Source organism: Anguilla rostrata, chromosome 5 (genome assembly GCF_018555375.3).
Source record: "Anguilla rostrata isolate EN2019 chromosome 5, ASM1855537v3, whole genome shotgun sequence".
NCBI classification, from domain to species: domain Eukaryota; kingdom Metazoa; phylum Chordata; class Actinopteri; order Anguilliformes; family Anguillidae; genus Anguilla; species Anguilla rostrata.
In genome coordinates, this window is record NC_057937.1 from 49,185,448 (window position 1) to 49,204,522 (window position 19,075).

The 19,075-nt window shown below is 38.0% G+C and overlaps 1 protein-coding gene across 1 annotated transcript; it reads left to right on the forward strand.

Annotated features, from left to right (window-relative positions):
* Positions 1 to 662: 662 nt before the first annotated feature.
* LOC135255523 (excitatory amino acid transporter 2-like) lies at positions 663 to 18,968 on the forward strand. Its single transcript, XM_064336812.1, has 14 exons — positions 663 to 982; positions 1,375 to 1,442; positions 2,688 to 3,034; positions 7,191 to 7,238; positions 7,730 to 7,869; positions 8,809 to 8,961; positions 9,456 to 9,706; positions 9,846 to 10,005; positions 10,325 to 10,451; positions 10,906 to 11,139; positions 11,736 to 11,930; positions 12,269 to 12,403; positions 12,818 to 13,049; positions 15,376 to 18,968. The coding sequence occupies exons 4-14, from the start codon at positions 7,204 to 7,206 to the stop codon at positions 15,439 to 15,441; spliced, it is 1,728 nt and encodes a 575-aa protein (XP_064192882.1). The 5' UTR covers positions 663 to 982; positions 1,375 to 1,442; positions 2,688 to 3,034; positions 7,191 to 7,203; the 3' UTR covers positions 15,442 to 18,968.
* Positions 18,969 to 19,075: the final 107 nt, after the last annotated feature.

Sequence of the window (19,075 nt, forward strand, 5' to 3'; positions counted from 1 at the left end):
AATCCAATGTCATATCACTTCAGCAATAAATGCCATTAAAAATGTAAAAGTAAATATTCTGTATGCGGCCACTATTGTCGTTTGGCACTGCAGGAAAAAACTTTTTTTTTTTTTTGGTAGATGCACTGGAACTGGTGTTACATGCAGCAAAATTGTAGAGCAACCATCTTTCATTTTTCGAATGTCACAGGAGTTTCTAAGCCAGTGTGGTGTATCGAAGCATCTTCTTTTAACAATGTGCGTCCAAGGTGTTCTGGGCTGTGTGTTTGCTTGAGATTAGAACAGCTTAAAACAGATTAGTTAATTTTAGACACTTGTCAGCTAATCGTGGTCACTGGTCAGGTGGAGCCATGCTGGAGACGTCGTCCGGCGCGACAAAAAAAATGAGCGTGGAGCAGCACGAGATGATCGTGTGGCCATGTGCCTGGGACCGGCTACAGTGCGGGGATTAGGCTGCTCCCAGATCACCCCCACAACCTTAGTTGATGACTTAATGCGCCCAAACTATCCACTCAAATAGCAACCTTCTGCGGTTGTGATAATTTGGCCTTTTCTTATGTAAAAACCGATGTGGTATTCAGCTCTAACAAGCTGAACATCATGCTCTTTTTCTTTAAGAGCAATCTCATTGAAAAACCTGTGGGATAGTTATAGAGTTAATGTTGTTTTTAAAGCTGTCAGATTTTGCACCTCTGGTACGTATTCACTTGTTGCAGTTATATGGATGTCCTCTGTTTGTTTTCCATTTAGCATTGTTGGGGCTTCCAGTATTTCTTTCACACACTTCAATCACATGGGTTGTGTTTTTAAAAATTGCATCCTCTTGTTTGAATATTAAGTACATTGAACGCGAACGGGAAGTACAGACATGAAGAGGGGGAGGTGCCAAGCATCCAGAGGTGGCAGAACGGAGAGGTCTGGCTGGTGTGTAGGGTCTGATGATCCTCTGGATATATCCTGGTGCTGACCCCTTTGCCGCCTGGTATGCAAGCACCAAAGTCTTAAATTTGATATATTTCATACTGAATGTTTTCAGATCTTTAGACCAAGTGTAATATTAGACAAAGGGAACCTGAGTCAACATTAAACACATTTTAAAATTATTTCATTTATTTACACTATGCCTACAAGCACACAGTGAGAGCCATGGTTTCCGATGGAGAACACTTGGAACATTGGTGAATCTTCAAAATCGCACACTTCTCTACATGCAGTTAAAAGATCTTATCATTGAAAATCACCAACATGTTTCGGCAATACATTTTCATTTACATTAATGCACTGTTATATAAAAGCTGTATGTTGCACTCAGTGGTAATTGTATTATATGTTTTGAGTGTTATATTTTAATTTCCTTTTTCCTTATTTTCTTAGATTGTTGATGAAAACAACATGTAGAAATCCATTGATGGCAGTGATGAAACTAAAGCCAATTGGATGAGGTATTTCATTCAATTATATAGTTTGTCTTCGTCATGGTGTAACAATGGTATCAGTTTAACAGGTCATTATATCAAAAGGTAGAAGCCTAAAAACACACCTGTAAATAATCGTTCAATCACCCAGTTATTAAGTCCAAACACATTATTACATCCAAACACATTTTTAACCCCGACTATCTAATACCAGTTGCAATATTACATGGATACCACACATTTCACAAACACAGATCTCCAAAATACAAAATTCCAGTTCATATGCAATCCACAAAAAAAAGTTTTTATGGATATTCTCTGGTTTTGCTCAGTGCTTCATCTTGACACATTTACATATTCTCGCAAAGTTAAATCCATCTGATCAGAATTTAAAAAATCTAAAGACCAAGTTTATCACATCATACAATGCATTACAAATTCACAATATAGGTCTATACAATCCACATAATGGTAATCCACATAATTCAGTGAGACAAATATGCAATAATAGAGGAAATCAGGAAAAAAAGACTTTTTCACAGCACTGTAACTGGTGACTCTTTCAAGGTATAAACATGCAAACCTCCCTCTATTATCTGTATATATAAATGAGACAGGTTTATTATGACACATTTAACATTATTGACAGTGATACTATTTCATCTTTGTTTCCTTGTACACAAGTCAAAGGAACAGCTGTAACAAGTGGTTTATATCCAATAACACGGTTACATAACCACCTCATTCTTGCAAACCCAGAATTAAGAGATAATTAGTTTACACTGAGGATTTGTGGGTGGGATACTATGCCTTTGTATTTACTGCTATCCTTGTATTTTTCAAACTTTAATAAGGACCATAACAACATCAGATTTAATGGCTGATCTAAACTCTTTGTTTTGAGTTTCTGTTGTTACATGAACATTAAAACACAGATTAAGCTAATTGCGTGTACAGGACAGGATATTTTCTATTGAAATTGCTGCTTGGCGATTCCCAGTTTTTTCATTTGAGTGATATTATTGCAACCAGTTTGAAATAGATGTGCATTTGCATATCTTATTGTACGCACATAAATTATGATACTCTTAGTTGACCTCATGCCTTTGCATTATTTTTATCCAGTCTGCTAGACACTACTGCACAGAGCAGCAGAACACATTGCAGAACATGCTTTTCACTGGGATTAGAGCAGGAGCCACAGGGATTGTCCCTTGCCACTTACACTTAAGCTGGGTCACTGACTCCACCCTCTCCCTCCTGTTCCCCCAGAGAGTCTGGTGCAAAGCTTGGAGATGGTTCATTTCTCTGGCACCCACTCTTGGTCCAGACTGCCTGGGCAAATGCATGCATCATCCTGAGTCTTCCTTTGGCATTGGTGAAATCCTTCTGTTTGGATTTAAAGACAGGACAGCTGGCCTGTGACAGTGCATCGTGATTGCAAATACTCAATTATTGTCAGCACATGTTCTGGGAGATAAAATCTTTCAAGGATCCTGACTTAAAAAGTGGATGGATAAGCTGTGATCTCCCCAGTCTTTTCAAATCCTTCACTGCAGCCAATGGCTGAAGAGTAAATAGTTACTGTGACATTCTATTGAAAACTGCAACATAAACAGGTAAGAAGATTCTGGTGAGATTTGGCTATTTGTTGCATTCATAATAAGCCTGTTTCTAGTTACATTTGGTGATTTATGGCTGGTTTCTCCATTATATGGCCGTCATATTTTTTGATGTTGTCTAGAAACTGCTTTATATTGTGAGACATTGACTGTGATTGGGCAGTAGGAATGCTTTGTCAAACCATTTCTTGTTTGTACAATCCTCAACTTTTATGAATGGAGACGAGGAGACAAGCAAAAACGTGTGAGTTAAGATGAGATGATCACCTTAATTGTCTTGTGCCAGTATGTTCGTCCCCTTCAAAGCAAAAAAGTGCAGGTGGTGCTTGGAAATGAGGTTATTCTGTATAGTTTTGTGTAATTATATTGCATGTACTCATATTAATCTATACTTAATGTTGACAAAATGATTTTTATGATTAGGGTGGAGGCCTACAGTGTCACTTCACATATGAACCTAACTATTTCATCACAAATGGAAATTGTCACTCTTGCTGGGCCTGTCGGTTTGGCTTGTAAGTATGGAGTAAAGGTCACTCAAGAACACTAATAGGATGCAGCTAATGTCAGGTTGTGCCTGTGTCCCTGGATCTCAAGACACTCTACGACATGCATCAACATAGCTGCCCTGCACATATTAATGAACTGGACAGCAATCCAGTTTATGAAAGGGATAGAACTGACTCGGAGTGAATTTAGTAGTGAATTCAGTTCCCATTTACAATGAGCACGCTGACGACTTCTGCTATTTTAGCATAACTTACACAAGGGCCACAGCATTTCAAAAATACTTTGCATCACCAAGTGTCCAGTGGTTCAGTCTTGGCAGAATAATTACATATTCGAAGGTAGTTACGTTATCCTGTAGCAAACTGTACTGTGTAAGGTTGTGTGCCTAGTGTGCCTACAGGGGACCTATCAGTTGGGAATTTATGATGTTGGTGTATCTCTGACACAGCAAAGAAAGTCAAGGGTTCATCTGTCTGCTGAACCTGTGAGATGAGATGTAAACCCTCAGGCCCTCCTCAAAGACAGTGAAATCCCTACTGCGTAAGCCTCTGATCTAATCCTGCCTTTTTAATGACACCTTGACCTTTCCTGGGTAGCCTCGGCTGTTGTGCAACGCAATTACTGTGGGACTACAAGTGCTAATTTTAACCGGTTTGCAAAGCAAAACAGGATGAAATCTCATTAGAGTGGGAAATGCATGTATCAGACAGTAGTCAGATCATTAGCTCGTTCACTGCCTGTCTCCTGCAGTGGCACGTGAACTGTTAGGGGCGCAATTCTGTCAAGGTGTACCCTAACAGTAGCAATAATACCACACACTGGCTTAGCTGGAGTAATGTAAATTACTTCAGCATCTGAACTTAATATTAAGTGCCCTTACTGTGCTCTCAAATGACTTTATTATGCAAAGAAAAGTTCCCCTTTTCAGACATTTTACTGTTTCTTCTCTTAATTTCAGTGTTATTTAAAAAACACAAGCTATCAAAGGAAAAATTAACCATGTAACAGTGAGAACCCTTCTATTTTTGGATATTTGGACAATGAATAATACAATTATTCCGTTCCAATTACCAACATAATTTTGTTTTGCAGTCAAGACATAATGCAATAATATCAAAAACAGTCCAGTCAGAGCAGAATCCAAATGCTGACAACTGACAGTTCTTAAAGGAGAGAGACAGGATTGAATGGGTTGTAATTATAAGAATGTTACAATAATGTCAGCATGTCTAGATCATCATATATGTCAACCACAATTGACCAAAAAATACCAGACTAAAATATATACTAAAATGTGGCTGTCACACATGTAGTGATTACCCAGACTAGCACAGACCTGAAACTAAAAGCACTATGAAGTATAAACTGTTCTGCTCAGAAAGAAAGAATGTTTAATCATGTTGGCAGTCATTCTTTGGAGACCCATGAGGAATCAATGTAGATGCCAATCACTTTTTCTGACAATTGCTTTCTTGTCAATCACATTTATTGCATTCTGATTTGATGATTGTTCGCACCGGTTTCCTTATTAATCTTATGTCATTATCCAACAAAGTCCAATGGTACAATGCAGTTGTTTTAAAATTAGCAACATATCAAAATTTTAGGGTGAAATTCTTTGTGTTCTGAACTAAAGACTGGTAAACTCATAATAAAAGTTGGAGCTGTTACCTTTTTCTTCTTGTGCACCTCTCTTGTTAATGTCTATGAGACTGCTTGGGAACCCCAGAGGAGTTCCAGGAAGCTGTTAAGGTGGGGACAACATGAAAAGGGCTCCAAGACATATAATAATAATGGGCATGAATTTGCCTGCTCTGAACATACATTGCATCACAGCACATGCTAATTTAATTACCAGAGGTCAGCAGAATTAGGTAGCACTGCAGGTTCAGTTTGTTTCGAGTGGAGAGTCCTCATGCGCGTCATGTGATGCCGCTGAGATCAGCTGGTTGGTGAACTGCTTTGGAGGACACAGAGTGTCTTGTACTAGCACAGTAGCAAGAGGACGTCAAAGTCAGAGTCAGGATTACAAGAACGGCCAAGCACTGGACTGCATGACGGTCAAAGGTCCCCCCCCGATCGCCAGTGTAAAGAGATCAGGCAAGGAGTCTCTAGAGGTTAAAGACCAGACCTCCGATATATTTAATCTTTTAAATCCTTTTTTCTGTTTGCTCCCTTCTGTAATATCAGCAGTAAGCCTCCTGCAAAAAGTGAAGGCAATGTTATGAACAACAAGATACAAATTAGTGCTGTGTTGGTACCTTTTTATCTTTGAATGTGCATACCATTTTTTCAAAATTTCAGAACAGCATAGAAGATTTCTTCAATGAGAAGACTATACTTCCATGCCTTTTGTCAGTTAGTACTGACCAGTACTGAGGGGTTTACATCTTTACTGAATGAATGGCTTGTTACAGAACATACAGAATGGGAAATGTGGAAAAAACATCTTTCCTCACTGATTTGCATTGTTTTCCAAGAGGGAACAATTTTCATATTTCTCACTAATATGGACGTGTTGTTCCATAAGTGTGATTAAGAGATAAGTCATACATAATGAGAGTTGTTAAGAAAGATGTATATCATTTTGTGGTGTGTGTGTGTGTGTCTGTGTGTGGTGAAACATGATAAACTTAAAGTGCTTAGGACAAAGTGAACCAATAGAAAGGCAACAAATGACACTGTTCTGGATCAAATGATGCATCAACTGACAATGTCCCACATTAGGGATTTGTGTGGTCAGGTTAAGGTGTGAGACTCCAGATGAGGACATGCTGCTGTTTTCTGTATCTCTGTCTTCAAGAGCTTCATTCCATTCCTCCTGATTTTTACACTTGGTACATGATTCTCCCTTCCTGTACACCGGGGACCCCCACACCCTGGTCTTGGATTGTTTTCATTGTCACTCAGTAGTTAGAAGTTCTCGCATCAATTTGTTCCTTGTGTATAAATCATTCTGACTGAAAATAACAAAAGGAAAAAACAGCAGGCTCTCCAAGACCAGGGTTTGGGATCACTGCTCTATATTGTAGATGGTCATGTGATGCTCTGTCTTCTCTCTCTCCCTCCCACCCTAATGCTTTGCATCATACTTGCAAGCATTTGAAATGGTTCACTTTATACAAATCTTAGGCTATAGCAGTTGTACATACACTGTAGACACACATTGTGCTGACTCATTTTGGAAGATATCATAAATTATGGTTGGGTCTTATAGTGGGATTACTGTAGTTACGCCCTTAATGGAAAATGTGAAATGAAACCAATCAACGTTGTGCTGATTGTTATTCTGCATAATGGCAATGAGTAAGACAGTTTTTTCAAATCTATGCATACAATCAAATTAATTGTCATTTTCAACAGTGTTCAGTTTTTTTTTTTAATTATGGAATTCAGTTTTTGTGAAATACGGTGCTTGTGATAAAGGTATTCCTTAGACCAATAATATCTTCAGTTGTAAATAAAAGTTTTCCATGCCAGCTGTCATACCAGTTGCATTAGCAATGAAGACACAATATGATTGGAAGGGTTAGGATTAGGGTTTGCATATGTGAGTAGATTGATTGCAAATGTAGATGAATGTATGTAAATGTAAATAATTTCAAAATAAGCCCACATTCTGGTCTTGCCCTCTTTCTACCAGATACTGTGTCATAATGCAAAACTTGGAACATGCTGCCTTCCATGACAAGTAAGTCTCAACATGTGCACTAATCCAAATGCTACATCTGTTCTTTGAAATCTGATTTCGGCTTATTCCTTTTAAAAGTCAGTCTTAAAGGCAGTGCCCTTTTAATCATCACCCTAATATCATCCTTCCATCTGCTGGTTTTGAAGTAGCACGACAGCAGCATTGCTAAAAGGAACTATCCAGCCATGTTCAGTACATGCATATGTATTTGCTGTAATCTTGAAACGGCAATGCTCGGATACGTTTTGTGCAAGCATTTATTTGTTGTTCTCCTCCTTATCCAGCTTTAAATGTTGTGCATAATGGCAATACAGTGCAATGAACTTGTTAGTGAGGAGGCTCATGCCAGCGTTAATGTGTGATTTTGAGAGAGCGAGGAAAAAGAGTTAATCCAAATAAAATTCTATGCACTTTTTTTCAAATTTAGCTAGATAAATCATGGACGAAAGTCGAGCGCTACCATAAATTAACCTTCTTCTCTGCTCTGTCAGTGGCAACGCGATGCCTAAGCAAGTGGAGGTCAGGATGCATGAGAGCCACCTGGAGCCTGTGGACACCCCGGCTAAGCCCATGTGTGGGGGTATCTGCCAGACGCTCTTCCAAAACATGCTTCTCACACTCACAATTCTGGGTCAGTACCCCCTGGTCCTAAGGGAATGGATACGATGCTTTATGATTGGCGTAAGCTGGATCTCCTCAGTAATGCATTGAGCTGGAATATTAATCTTTAATGCAGAATTGAGTCTGAATCTAATCATAATTGGCCATGGGATCACCCAGGGACAAGGGTCAATTGGGAATCTCCATTCTGTCAGTGACAGCTGTGCTGGAGGTGCTGTCCACCAGCACAGTGACTGTGCAGATCAGCTGGTAGACAGATGGCTGTTCCAGTCCACATGGAAACATGTTTAAAATGGAGGGTGGAGATAGCGTGTCCATGGAGGAACAGGTATAATGACTTTTGGGATTAAGGAAAAGCCTAAAGACTTTGCATCTAATGAACCTCGGAAACCACAGAAGGGGATGTCAGGCTATGAACACATTCGTTTACTGAGGTATACCTGTATGCATTAAGCAATGCCTAGCTCGAAATGCAGTGCAGTGCTCAGAGCAGATGCTGTGGTCTGTGTTTTGTGATCCACTAGAGTAGCAAGGCTGGCTATTATGTAGATCAGAATGCAAAGAATTACAATGTCTGTAGCACAATTACATCTTAGCATACTTGTGTGTAGGGTGTGTTTCATAATTTATGAATGTGTTGTATGCATTAGAATTACATTTGATAATTGCATGCAACTGAAAATTGCATGGTGAATGAGTTGAAAATGCTTAAAAACAGTAATGAAAACAAGCAAAACATTTCAAGTCTGTTCATTATTGGCTGTTACAAATTTGGTTAATAAAAAAAGGCCAATCAGTAATTTGTGTCAGATTTTATTTAGTACTATGAAGAAACACATATAAGAACAGTGGGATTACATTTGAATATAACTTACATTGTATATCTATCCAGTAAAGGTCTAAATCATGGGTGTGCTGTGTCTCACAAACACCTGTCTCTGGGTTATAGGTGTGATTGTGGGGTCAACCTCTGGAATGCTCCTGCGCTATGTCTCCCCACTGCCTGCTGATGTCATAATGATCATTGGTTTCCCTGGAGACATCCTCATGAGGATGCTGAAGATGGTTATTCTGCCTCTCATAATATCCAGTTTAATCACAGGTACAGTATATATCATTTAACTCTGCAAAATGGCACGTAAAATAGATTTTATTTATTTTTGTCAATGTCTAAAATGAAAGTCCCATTGCGTAGCAGTCAAAATAAATGTCATTTTAAATAAGTGCTCTTTAAAAATGACAAATTGTCAAATGTTTATTTCCTTGTCGATTGCTAATTACCATTTTGAGGACTATTTTCTCTTGCAGCAGACCACAGAAATATGAATCATAAAGAATAGGCACAAACTGCCAGTTCTGTTGATAAGTATGTCTGCGTAGAAGTGATACCACAAAAAGATTTGTATTCTTGTACAGGAATTACTATTTTTTATCCTTTAAATATTTGTATATATTGAGGTAAAAATGAGCAGCCAATGAGATGTCACACATAGAGGTGACTCTCCCACCCTAGGTTCTCACAATTCAGGATATAACTGGATAAATATGGCAGCATCTGAATGGTACTCACATGTGCATGGTGCTTCTTTCAACCAGGTCTGGCGGGATTAGATGCTAAATCTAGCGGACGTCTAGGCACCAGGGCCATGGTCTACTACATGTCTACCACAATCGTCGCAGCCGTACTTGGTGTGATCTTGGTGCTGGCCATTCACCCCGGTAACCCAAAACTGAAGGCCCACCTCGGGGAGGGAAACAAGAATGACGAGGTGTCGAGTTTGGATGCATTCCTCGACCTCATCAGGAACCTCTTCCCAGAGAACCTGGTTCAGGCTTGCTTTCAGCAGGTTAGGTCCAGTAAACATTTTTTGTTCATGAGCTCCATACATTCATGAAGACATTGTCTATTAAAGTAAATCCTTATCTAGGAAAATGAATAGGCCCAATTTTTTATATTTTAGTCCTGTTTTTTGTACATCCTCACAGATTCAAACAGTCTCAAAGAAAGTGGAGCAGATTCCAGATTACACGGAAGAAGTGAACAGCACCATGGATGATTTCCTTCTCAGTGGAACAAAAGCTCCGCCTCAGCCTGTGATTGTCATCAAAAAGGCCCTTCAGTTCAAGGGTGGAATGAATGTATTAGGTATGGTTTATTGAGCATATATAATCTACATAAAAACACCTTTTAAAGCTGATGGTGTAATCTATCTAGTGCTATAAACTTGACAGTTCTTTAACTTTTTGGTAATTGCACTAGAATTGATTTATGTTGTTTATACTAACTTCTGTGTTGAGCTTAGCAAAATGGTTTCTGAAATTCTTATTGCAAATGCTGCTAGGTTTATGTTTTGCCAATTTTGATGTATGGTCATCCATATAATTTTTTTGAGACTAAATCCATATGATATAGCATAAATGTAAAAATTCTATTTGTGTTATTTTATTTTATTTTTTTATTTTAGGCCTTATCGGCTTCTTCATTGCATTTGGGATATGCATGGGGAAGATGGGGGAGAAGGCAAGGCTGATGCTGGATTTCTTCAACATCTTAAATGAGATCGTCATGACTCTTGTCAGCATGATCATGTGGTCAGTCATTTTTAACAAGTTCTTAACAATATTGTGTATATGCTTACTAGTAAGACAGAAAATGGTTGTAAAATGAAAAAATGGAAATTCCCAACAGAGTGGAATTAATAAACATCGATCTTATCCGCAGATAGAATCCTATAATTGTAAGCTGTTGTCACAGGAAATTCCCAGGAGCTTATTCAGCACTTTTTTGTATGCGAATCACATTTTTTATTCATCAATTGGACTAAAAAAAAAAAAGTTATGGGTATTACACTGGGTTAGAAGGGCTGTAAACATGGTGCAATTACTATTCCACATGTTCTTTGAAAACAAAAATGGGATTATGAAAGGTAATGAATTATCTATCCTGAGATATAATTGTATTTTGAATAATTTATGACTACAACAATCCCAACCACTAAACTAAGACCGGAAACATCACAGTAAGCTGATGTTCCTGTTCTTACAGGTATTCACCACTGGGTATCGCCTGCCTGATCTGTGGAAAGATCATATCCATCAAAGACCTGGAGGTGGTGGCACGGCAACTGGGATTGTACATGGTGACAGTTGTCGTGGGACTCATAATCCACGGCGGCATCTTTCTGCCTCTTATCTACTTTGTCATTGTCAGGAAAAATCCCTTCACTTTCTTTATGGGCATCTTCCAAGCATGGATCACTGCTTTGGGGACAGCATCCAGGTACAAGGGGTTCTTCTTGTGTGTCCTAATTCTCATAAATATGAAATATGCAATTTTTTCTCTTTTGTGGTGCTGGATCTACTTATTTTTCCATTACACTGTTAATTTATTGTACTATAGTTTAATGTGATTTATTAACAAAGTAATTACATTAGTAATGTTTATACATGGCAAAATGGTCTAGACTTATATTTCAATATTAAGCATTGAACACAAAATTAAGTGTTGCTTTATGTAATGTTTCTTTAAATGGGCAATATTAGGCAAAATGATATTGCTAAAATTAGCATTTGTAGAATTTCTAATAGTTTTTATTACTGACTGTGATAATATTGCTTACATTTTAAATGATCTGATATATTTAATGTATTTATTTTTATTGATACATGCCAGTATTTTTAAATATGACAGCAGTTTAGCAACTTTAGAGCACACTTGCCACATGAAAATCTGTTTTTTAAAGAAAATAAATTAAGCTCATGTATAATATACCTCTTGTGGAGAACGTGCAAAGTTTTGACAACTTCAGCCATGTTTGCCTTCTGTTTGTCTGCTCTGTTCCTAAAACTGCTCTCTCGTCTCTTCCTCTCTCCCAGTGCTGGAACACTGCCTGTCACATTCCGATGCCTGGAGGAAAACCTGGGCATTGATAAAAGGGTAACACGTTTTGTGCTACCTGTTGGTGCCACCATCAACATGGACGGTACAGCCCTCTATGAGGCTGTGGCAGCCATCTTCATTGCACAAATGAATGGTATCTACTTAGATGCCGGCCAGATTGTCACAGTCAGGTTAGTCTCTTGTTTTGTGTTCATATCTGTAAGTCCCTAATATTGCCATTATCATCTTTCCTAACCTCTCTTCTGTTGTTCTTCATTTTACTTGAAAGACCGAATTCGGTAAATTGCTAATTACATTTAGGAATTTTAAAGAAGTTATCGTTGCTCTTATGGACCATTGCCTGGTGGCATGTACTGTAAGCTGTGTGGTTAGAAGTGTTAGATGTTATCTGTTGTTGTTGTTCATTAAAAAAATGTTTCTGCTATTTTTGGTTTTAGCACTGATTATTGTCCCTGCACTGTCAGACACTTTACTCATGATATCTGTTCCACATTGTTCCTGGCCTCAGTCTAACAGCTACTCTAGCGAGTGTGGGGGCAGCCAGTATACCCAGTGCTGGACTCGTTACCATGCTTCTGATCCTGACTGCTGTGGGACTGCCCACGCAGGACATCAGCCTGCTGGTGGCTGTGGACTGGCTTCTGTGAGTAAATTCAATAAACACACACACACACACAGGCACACAAAAGCACAGTCACACACATGATCATACACGTACAAGCACACACACACACACATGAGCTCTCTCTCTTTCTCAGACACATACATGCACACACACACACACACACACACACATTTATTCCAGAAAAGCTAAACATGGTATTTCTTTATCACTTTATACATTATATTTAGAAAGCTCAATATTTGGGCTCATACAGTTTGCAGAAATTGCTGTATCAGTACTTTATAAATAAGAGAGGTATCAAAACAAAATGTCATATTGATTTACAGCATGTAAAATTCTCCATTAGAGAGCTTCAAAATCAAAATTCATTGTCCCCTAGAAGTTACCCATTCTCATTTTTATGTGTCTGTGTCTCCTCTACTCCCCAAATAGGGATCGGTTCCGGACCTCTGTCAATGTAGTGGGTGACTCCTATGGTGCGGGCATCGTGTACCATCTGTCAAAAGAGGAGCTGGACAGCCTGGACTCTAATCAGACGAGATTAGATGACATTGAGATGGACAAGGCACATTGCTACTATGATGATCTCAAGAACCACCACGAAAACAACACCAACCAGTGTGTTTATGCCACTCACAACTCAGTCTTGGTAGATGACTGCAAGGTACATTTCAGTCTTACGGATATAGAGACTTGTATATAGCAACGTTTGCCATGCCTGCCTGCCTGCTCCACATTTATTTTCATCTTTTCCTGCATGTTTAAATGCTCATGTAAATAAATACACATATTTAAAAAAAAAAACTTTTTTACTCCAAAATAAATATGACCATATTTCTTTACCACTCACTCAAGTGGAATAGAAGTTTTTGTGCCATGTCGATATTATGCATTTATCTGCATTTAAACAAAAAAAGTCAATGTCATTTCCCTGAAGCTGTACAACAGGGCTCAGGGAGGCATTGGTCTGCATCACAAAAAATATAGCCCTTCAAAATCACACTCTCTGAACCACACAGTCCCAAAGTATTCTCTCTTTGTGGGCAAAAGGATGCAAATCAGCTAAATGTTCCCTCCAGGAGAGATAATGGGAATACCCCCCCCCCCCCCCATTTCATAAGATAAAGAAACAAACATAATGAATCAAATGTCTTTTTCAACTATGCAATTAACAGCCTGGGCTATTCTAATGCTTGTATTTATATGGCTGTATCTGCTCTTAATTCCTAATCATATCTATTTTGTGTAGTATTTTCTGTAAGAGGATTTATTCTATTTTTGCAGTCTCACTAAAGCAGTCCCTATTACTCTAAAAAGGGGTTTCTGTCTAAAAATACCCACATTTCAAAGATATATTTATAAATGTTTTTTATTGTTTGGACCACCAAAGGCCAAGGGATACTTCATTAATGTTGCGTAGTATCTCAAGCCTTATCAGCATGTTTGTCTATATTTTTCTCCCAATGTATTGCCCCATTAGTCTTTGTTAATTCAGGAGACTGCAGATAAGGTCTGTAATCTCATCTGAAGCTCTGCACTACAGAGCGGCAGAGTCAGAGCACTTTGAGTATACTTCATGTGCAGCAGTCGCGAGCAGGCCACAGGCAGGCTGGAAGAGCCCAGTCAACTAGAGGAGCTGCTGATGTGCAATGGGATATGGACAACCTGAGCCAGTCCCTCCCTGGGCAACACTACAGTCACTTGTGTGCTGCCCTGCATTGTTAATGGCCACAGGTACTATGACAGTCAGGATACAATAGCAGATCATGGGGTATACTGAACACAGTGACTGTGTCTTAGCAGGATGAGCGAGCCATCCAGTAGCCCCCATCCCATTACATTTATGAAGCAGTAAATCATTTGCAAAATATAGCAATACGACATTGATCAAAAGGACAGTGTGAAGTGCAGACCTGACTAAAATATGGATTTGTTTTGGATTCAAATACACTTTACTGATCTTGTCTGGTGTATTGGAACCAATGAAATGCTATCAAAAAGTGCAAACCCCGCCTTCTGGTCATATTGGCAGGCTCAGTTACACCAGCAAGATCAATAGAGCACAGAAAAGTATTTGAATCCAAAACGAATACGTATTTGACCCAGGTCTGGTGAAGTGCAATACAGTCTAAATCACTGGAATCTTTAATGATTTTGCCAACCTGGCTCTGGCTGGTGTGGCTGAACAAATGGTTCTAACTGTAGCACCAGTGTTATAGCAGCTCATACCAGCAGTGCATAAGAGATTTTATGACAGGCCATACCAAAAAAAAAAATGGTTATGCACGATGTTTCGACATATTGTGGATTGTTGAGGACATAAAGGCTGCTATTTCCTCTATTCTTTTTTTACTTTCATGTATGTTTTGGTCCACTATGCATGTAATTGTTTACATAAATTTTACCCATTATTCACAAAATTATATTATTGCAGAGACTTAAGTATTTTGTTTGAACTCAAGCCAACTTTTTAAAGTACGTGTTCTATGAACTACGATGTTTGTGGAAAGCATATGTATGTTCAATTTTATGCCTAAAGTAGTGGGTTTATTAAGTTTTTAAGCATCAGCAGTGATTGTTCTTGAAACCGTCGTGTGATAGTGCGACCCTTATATTCTAGCTGTAGCTCAGGTCTCCCCAAAACTTTCTTTCTTATAATTACACCCATATGTATTGGAGCAGAGAATCTATGTCATGCAAGGATATCCAGTAAAGTAAAAATAACAGTGTTCTGATTTGATAATGTATTAATAACCAAAATTAAATCATGACATCATGTCTTACATAACATTCAAATAAAGGATAGAATATAGCAATAATTAATGAGGATATACCCATTTGGGTCAATAACAAAGTCAACCTTGATATGGTGATGAAAATTGCAGGGGCCTTTGTGTATTACAATAAGAGTTTCTCTGCTCCAAACTGTAGAAAAGAGAGAAATGCATTTGACAGTGCCTTGGTCAGATGTTCCTGATAATTGCTTTCAGGTAACCACAAATGGCTCCACTGCGGAGTACTCTCTTGTTGAGGAGGAACCATGGAAACGCGAATAACACAGCACACAGACCCCTGCTCTGCCTTACCCTGAGTTCCACAAGTTTCCTCCCTGGTGAAAAACAAAGAACATAAAAAAACAAACTATAAAAAGATTGGATATAAATATTTTATATTTGTTTAGTAGATATTTCATATTGCCCTGAATAAACTCAAACTGACCATCTTTGAACTGGACTACTGTAGTCTGATCACTTACCTACTGAAAAATAGACTATACTTTCAATTGTGTGAGAGACTAGAATGTTTCATAGTGATTTTCAATTAATCAAGGCATCTATTTGAAAAAAAAAATAGATAGGAACAAAGAAAATAAAGACAAACAATTTAGGTTTCACCACTATGGTTTGATACAGGCGATTGAGTGTGACGTGAAGTTGGAAATTGACTGAATAAATTCTTGGGCACAAACTGTTGTTCCCACATTGTATATCCTTGATGACAATGCTCAGCAGCAGATGTTCAATAAGCCTAACCCTTTAACCGAGCATCTTGTCTGGCAGTGACTGTGTCTCGCTATGAGTGGTGTACTTGCAAAGAACCCAGATCTAGAAAATCTGACGCAACACTGCTGAGATTCTCAAAAACCCAGGCGGGGAGGGCAAATGCAGAGTCCAAACTCATCTAGCAAGGCTTCTTCTATAGCAGATGCTCTGTGAGTGTAACAGCATGAGCAAGTTAGGGACTTGAACGATTCCAATAATTTATTGTTGTTCAGGTAAAATTAGTTTTTCTATTTTCCTCCTTGGAATCAGCTGAGAGAGTTGTGTGCTGCAAAAGTAAGGTCATTGATCCACCCCAGAAAACGTTTGGACTATTGCTTCTAAACCTGAACACATTACACAAACTCAGTGGCTTCTTGATTTCTTGCTTTTGTTGAAAGGGAATCTGAACATCTATTTGGAGAAAGGTGCTCTAAAATTGAACTACCATATTTTTATTCATGTCTGTGAATCCAATGATGCAATAAAATAATTTGGAAATTATATAGTGATGGTAGAGACATGTTTCCCTGTTTCAGGATATATTATCAAGGAGAAGGTTTCAGGATATATTATCAAGGAGAGTTTAAACAAACATATTTTTTTGATTGAGTGCAAGCAGTGTTTTACAACATTTTCAAGTAGATTCATATGTTTTCAATATGGCTGATCATGGATGAAAATGAACCTTCTTGCAGCCAAAACCAACCGCCTTTCATTACACAACTTAAATAGGGTAACTTTTTATCATTAGAAATGTGTACAAAAATATAATAATGTTTCTGCATATCTTTCACCTAAACACAACATATTTTCCTGATAAATAAGTCAGTGCAATGAATAGATTATAGATCTGAATATGAATTTAGGTACCTATACTGGAAGGCCAGGTGGTGGCAGGTACAGACATGCTCTCCAGCACTGCTGATGAACTGCAGGCAGTGTCTAAGTTATCCTCGGCGGTCCTAATCTGGGAAGATTAACCCTAGGTGTCGGCACATATGATCAGAGCCGCTTACCACAGGAGCTTACGACTTTTATTAGAGCTCCAGAAAGGGGCAGGGTTGTGCCTCCCAATGCTACCGTGTATTTTTAGATGTCTGCCAAAGTAAAAGCCGCAGACAAGATTATCTGGTGACATAGTACTGACCTGCAGACTGACATTGAAGTAAAAGACATGTTCACTGTCAGGTACAGTCGTTGAGTTTCAGCTCAGGGAACGGAATGGCTAATACAGAAATACAGCTGGGCCACTGGTATCTGTTACTATGTGTATTATATGCTTAAGTTAGTGTGCTTGAATGTGTGTGTTTGCATGTTTGTAAACGAGTGAGAACATGAGCATGTGGCAATGCAGGTCTCTATATCCTGTGGGCGTTCTGCCTATTTTTATTTTATTTGTTTTCTGTTGTTTGTTAATTTATTTAATGTATACCTTGCCTTATTTGCTGCAAACGATGCAGCCAGGGTGATGATTATGAAAATGCTGACTGCAATAACACCATTCATATTACTATAATAAGTATACTAAAATTCAGTAAGGTGCAAGCATTCATATTACAGTACCCACTCCCCTTATATTATGTTCTCCAATCCAAGAAAAGTTTAAAATCTGATTCTGTATTTGTGCATCTAAATGTGCTGCTTAATCCTCACAGTAGAAAACATGAGGTTATTTAAGTTCACAGTGATGAGCAGATGACATGAAAATAATTCATTACATCCTCAAATTCAACTAGTAGAGCAATAATTGTGAATAATTATACAGTGAGGCTGGAATAAGTCTAGCCTCAACCAGCAAAATGCCTTTCTCTCTCTGCCAGAAATAGTTTTTTTTATTATCTATTGATAATCACCTGGCTGGCACTGAAGGGGAGTGCATGTTGGAAAATTACAATGTAGAAGATTATTGCTATAGAACCTAAATTAATTAGTGTTTTTTGCAGCACTATTTTAAAGCATTGTGTTAAAGTGCCTCTTTGCACTTTTGCGTACATATTGCAGGCAACAGATTTGTTTTGGGTGATACGGTGTGTAGAACAGTCACTTGTGGAGTTTATTGAAATCCTATAGAGTACCACTGCCTATGTTCTCCATATGATAATATAGTTGAGGGATATATGTATACACATGAGAACACAAGAGGAAATGCTTTAGGTTTTGGGTAGATAATTATAGCTTTGTATCTATGATCCATGTTTTTTTTTTTTTCTCATCTAAGCAGTTCAAATGTTTGGTTCTGGAAGAAAATATTTTGTGCATTCTTTTTCAGTATTCTGTGAGTATTTGTATGTGTATATCTGTCTGTCTGTATGTATATTGCACACACATACACACACACACACACAGACATGTTCTATTAAATGTCAAGAATATGCTATCCAGTGATTCTTACTTCATTAGAAAAAGATATAACTTATATGACATTTAAATTTTAGATTGCCTTTATGTTTTATCAAGGGGTTTAGTGTGACAGCACACAGGGACTGTTTTTCAGGCATTCAGACAATGCTAAGCACAGCAGTTGGGTTTTCTGCATCTGAAAAAAAGAGTAATCATTTTTCTATATTTACAAGTCTGTGTGCTCTTTGCAGGACTCATCAAATTTCATATACACTTGTCAAAACTGGGTGTCAGTGACCATATATCTACCATTATAGAATACTCATTTTCTATGTGGGTGCAATATTTCTTAATATAAATATTGGTGTCGTGATTAACCTGAAGAAAACTCTTTGAGGTCCATCATGTTGTATTTCACTGTAACAACACACTGTAACAACACACTATTTCTGTCTTTTGGTTAAATCCTCTTGAGTAGACAGAATCACTGCTGACATGAATCCTTTATTTACTTCTTTTATCATTTTGTAGTTTTTCGAAAAGTTCCTTCTTTGTAAATATGTTCTTTAATATTAATTTAAAGAGAGAGGGTGTGTGAGAGAATGACTTCTGAAATTTAAAAAATGTCGAAACATCATAAAGCGTTGTAAATTTACTGTACATATGATTACAAAAAGTAATAAATATTGATTCATACTGTATTGATTCATACTGTATTGATTCATACTTCTCTGGCCTTTTCTGTAACTGATAGTGCCATTATGTGTTGAACACAAACCATATAATTGGGTGTTATATTGGTGAATTT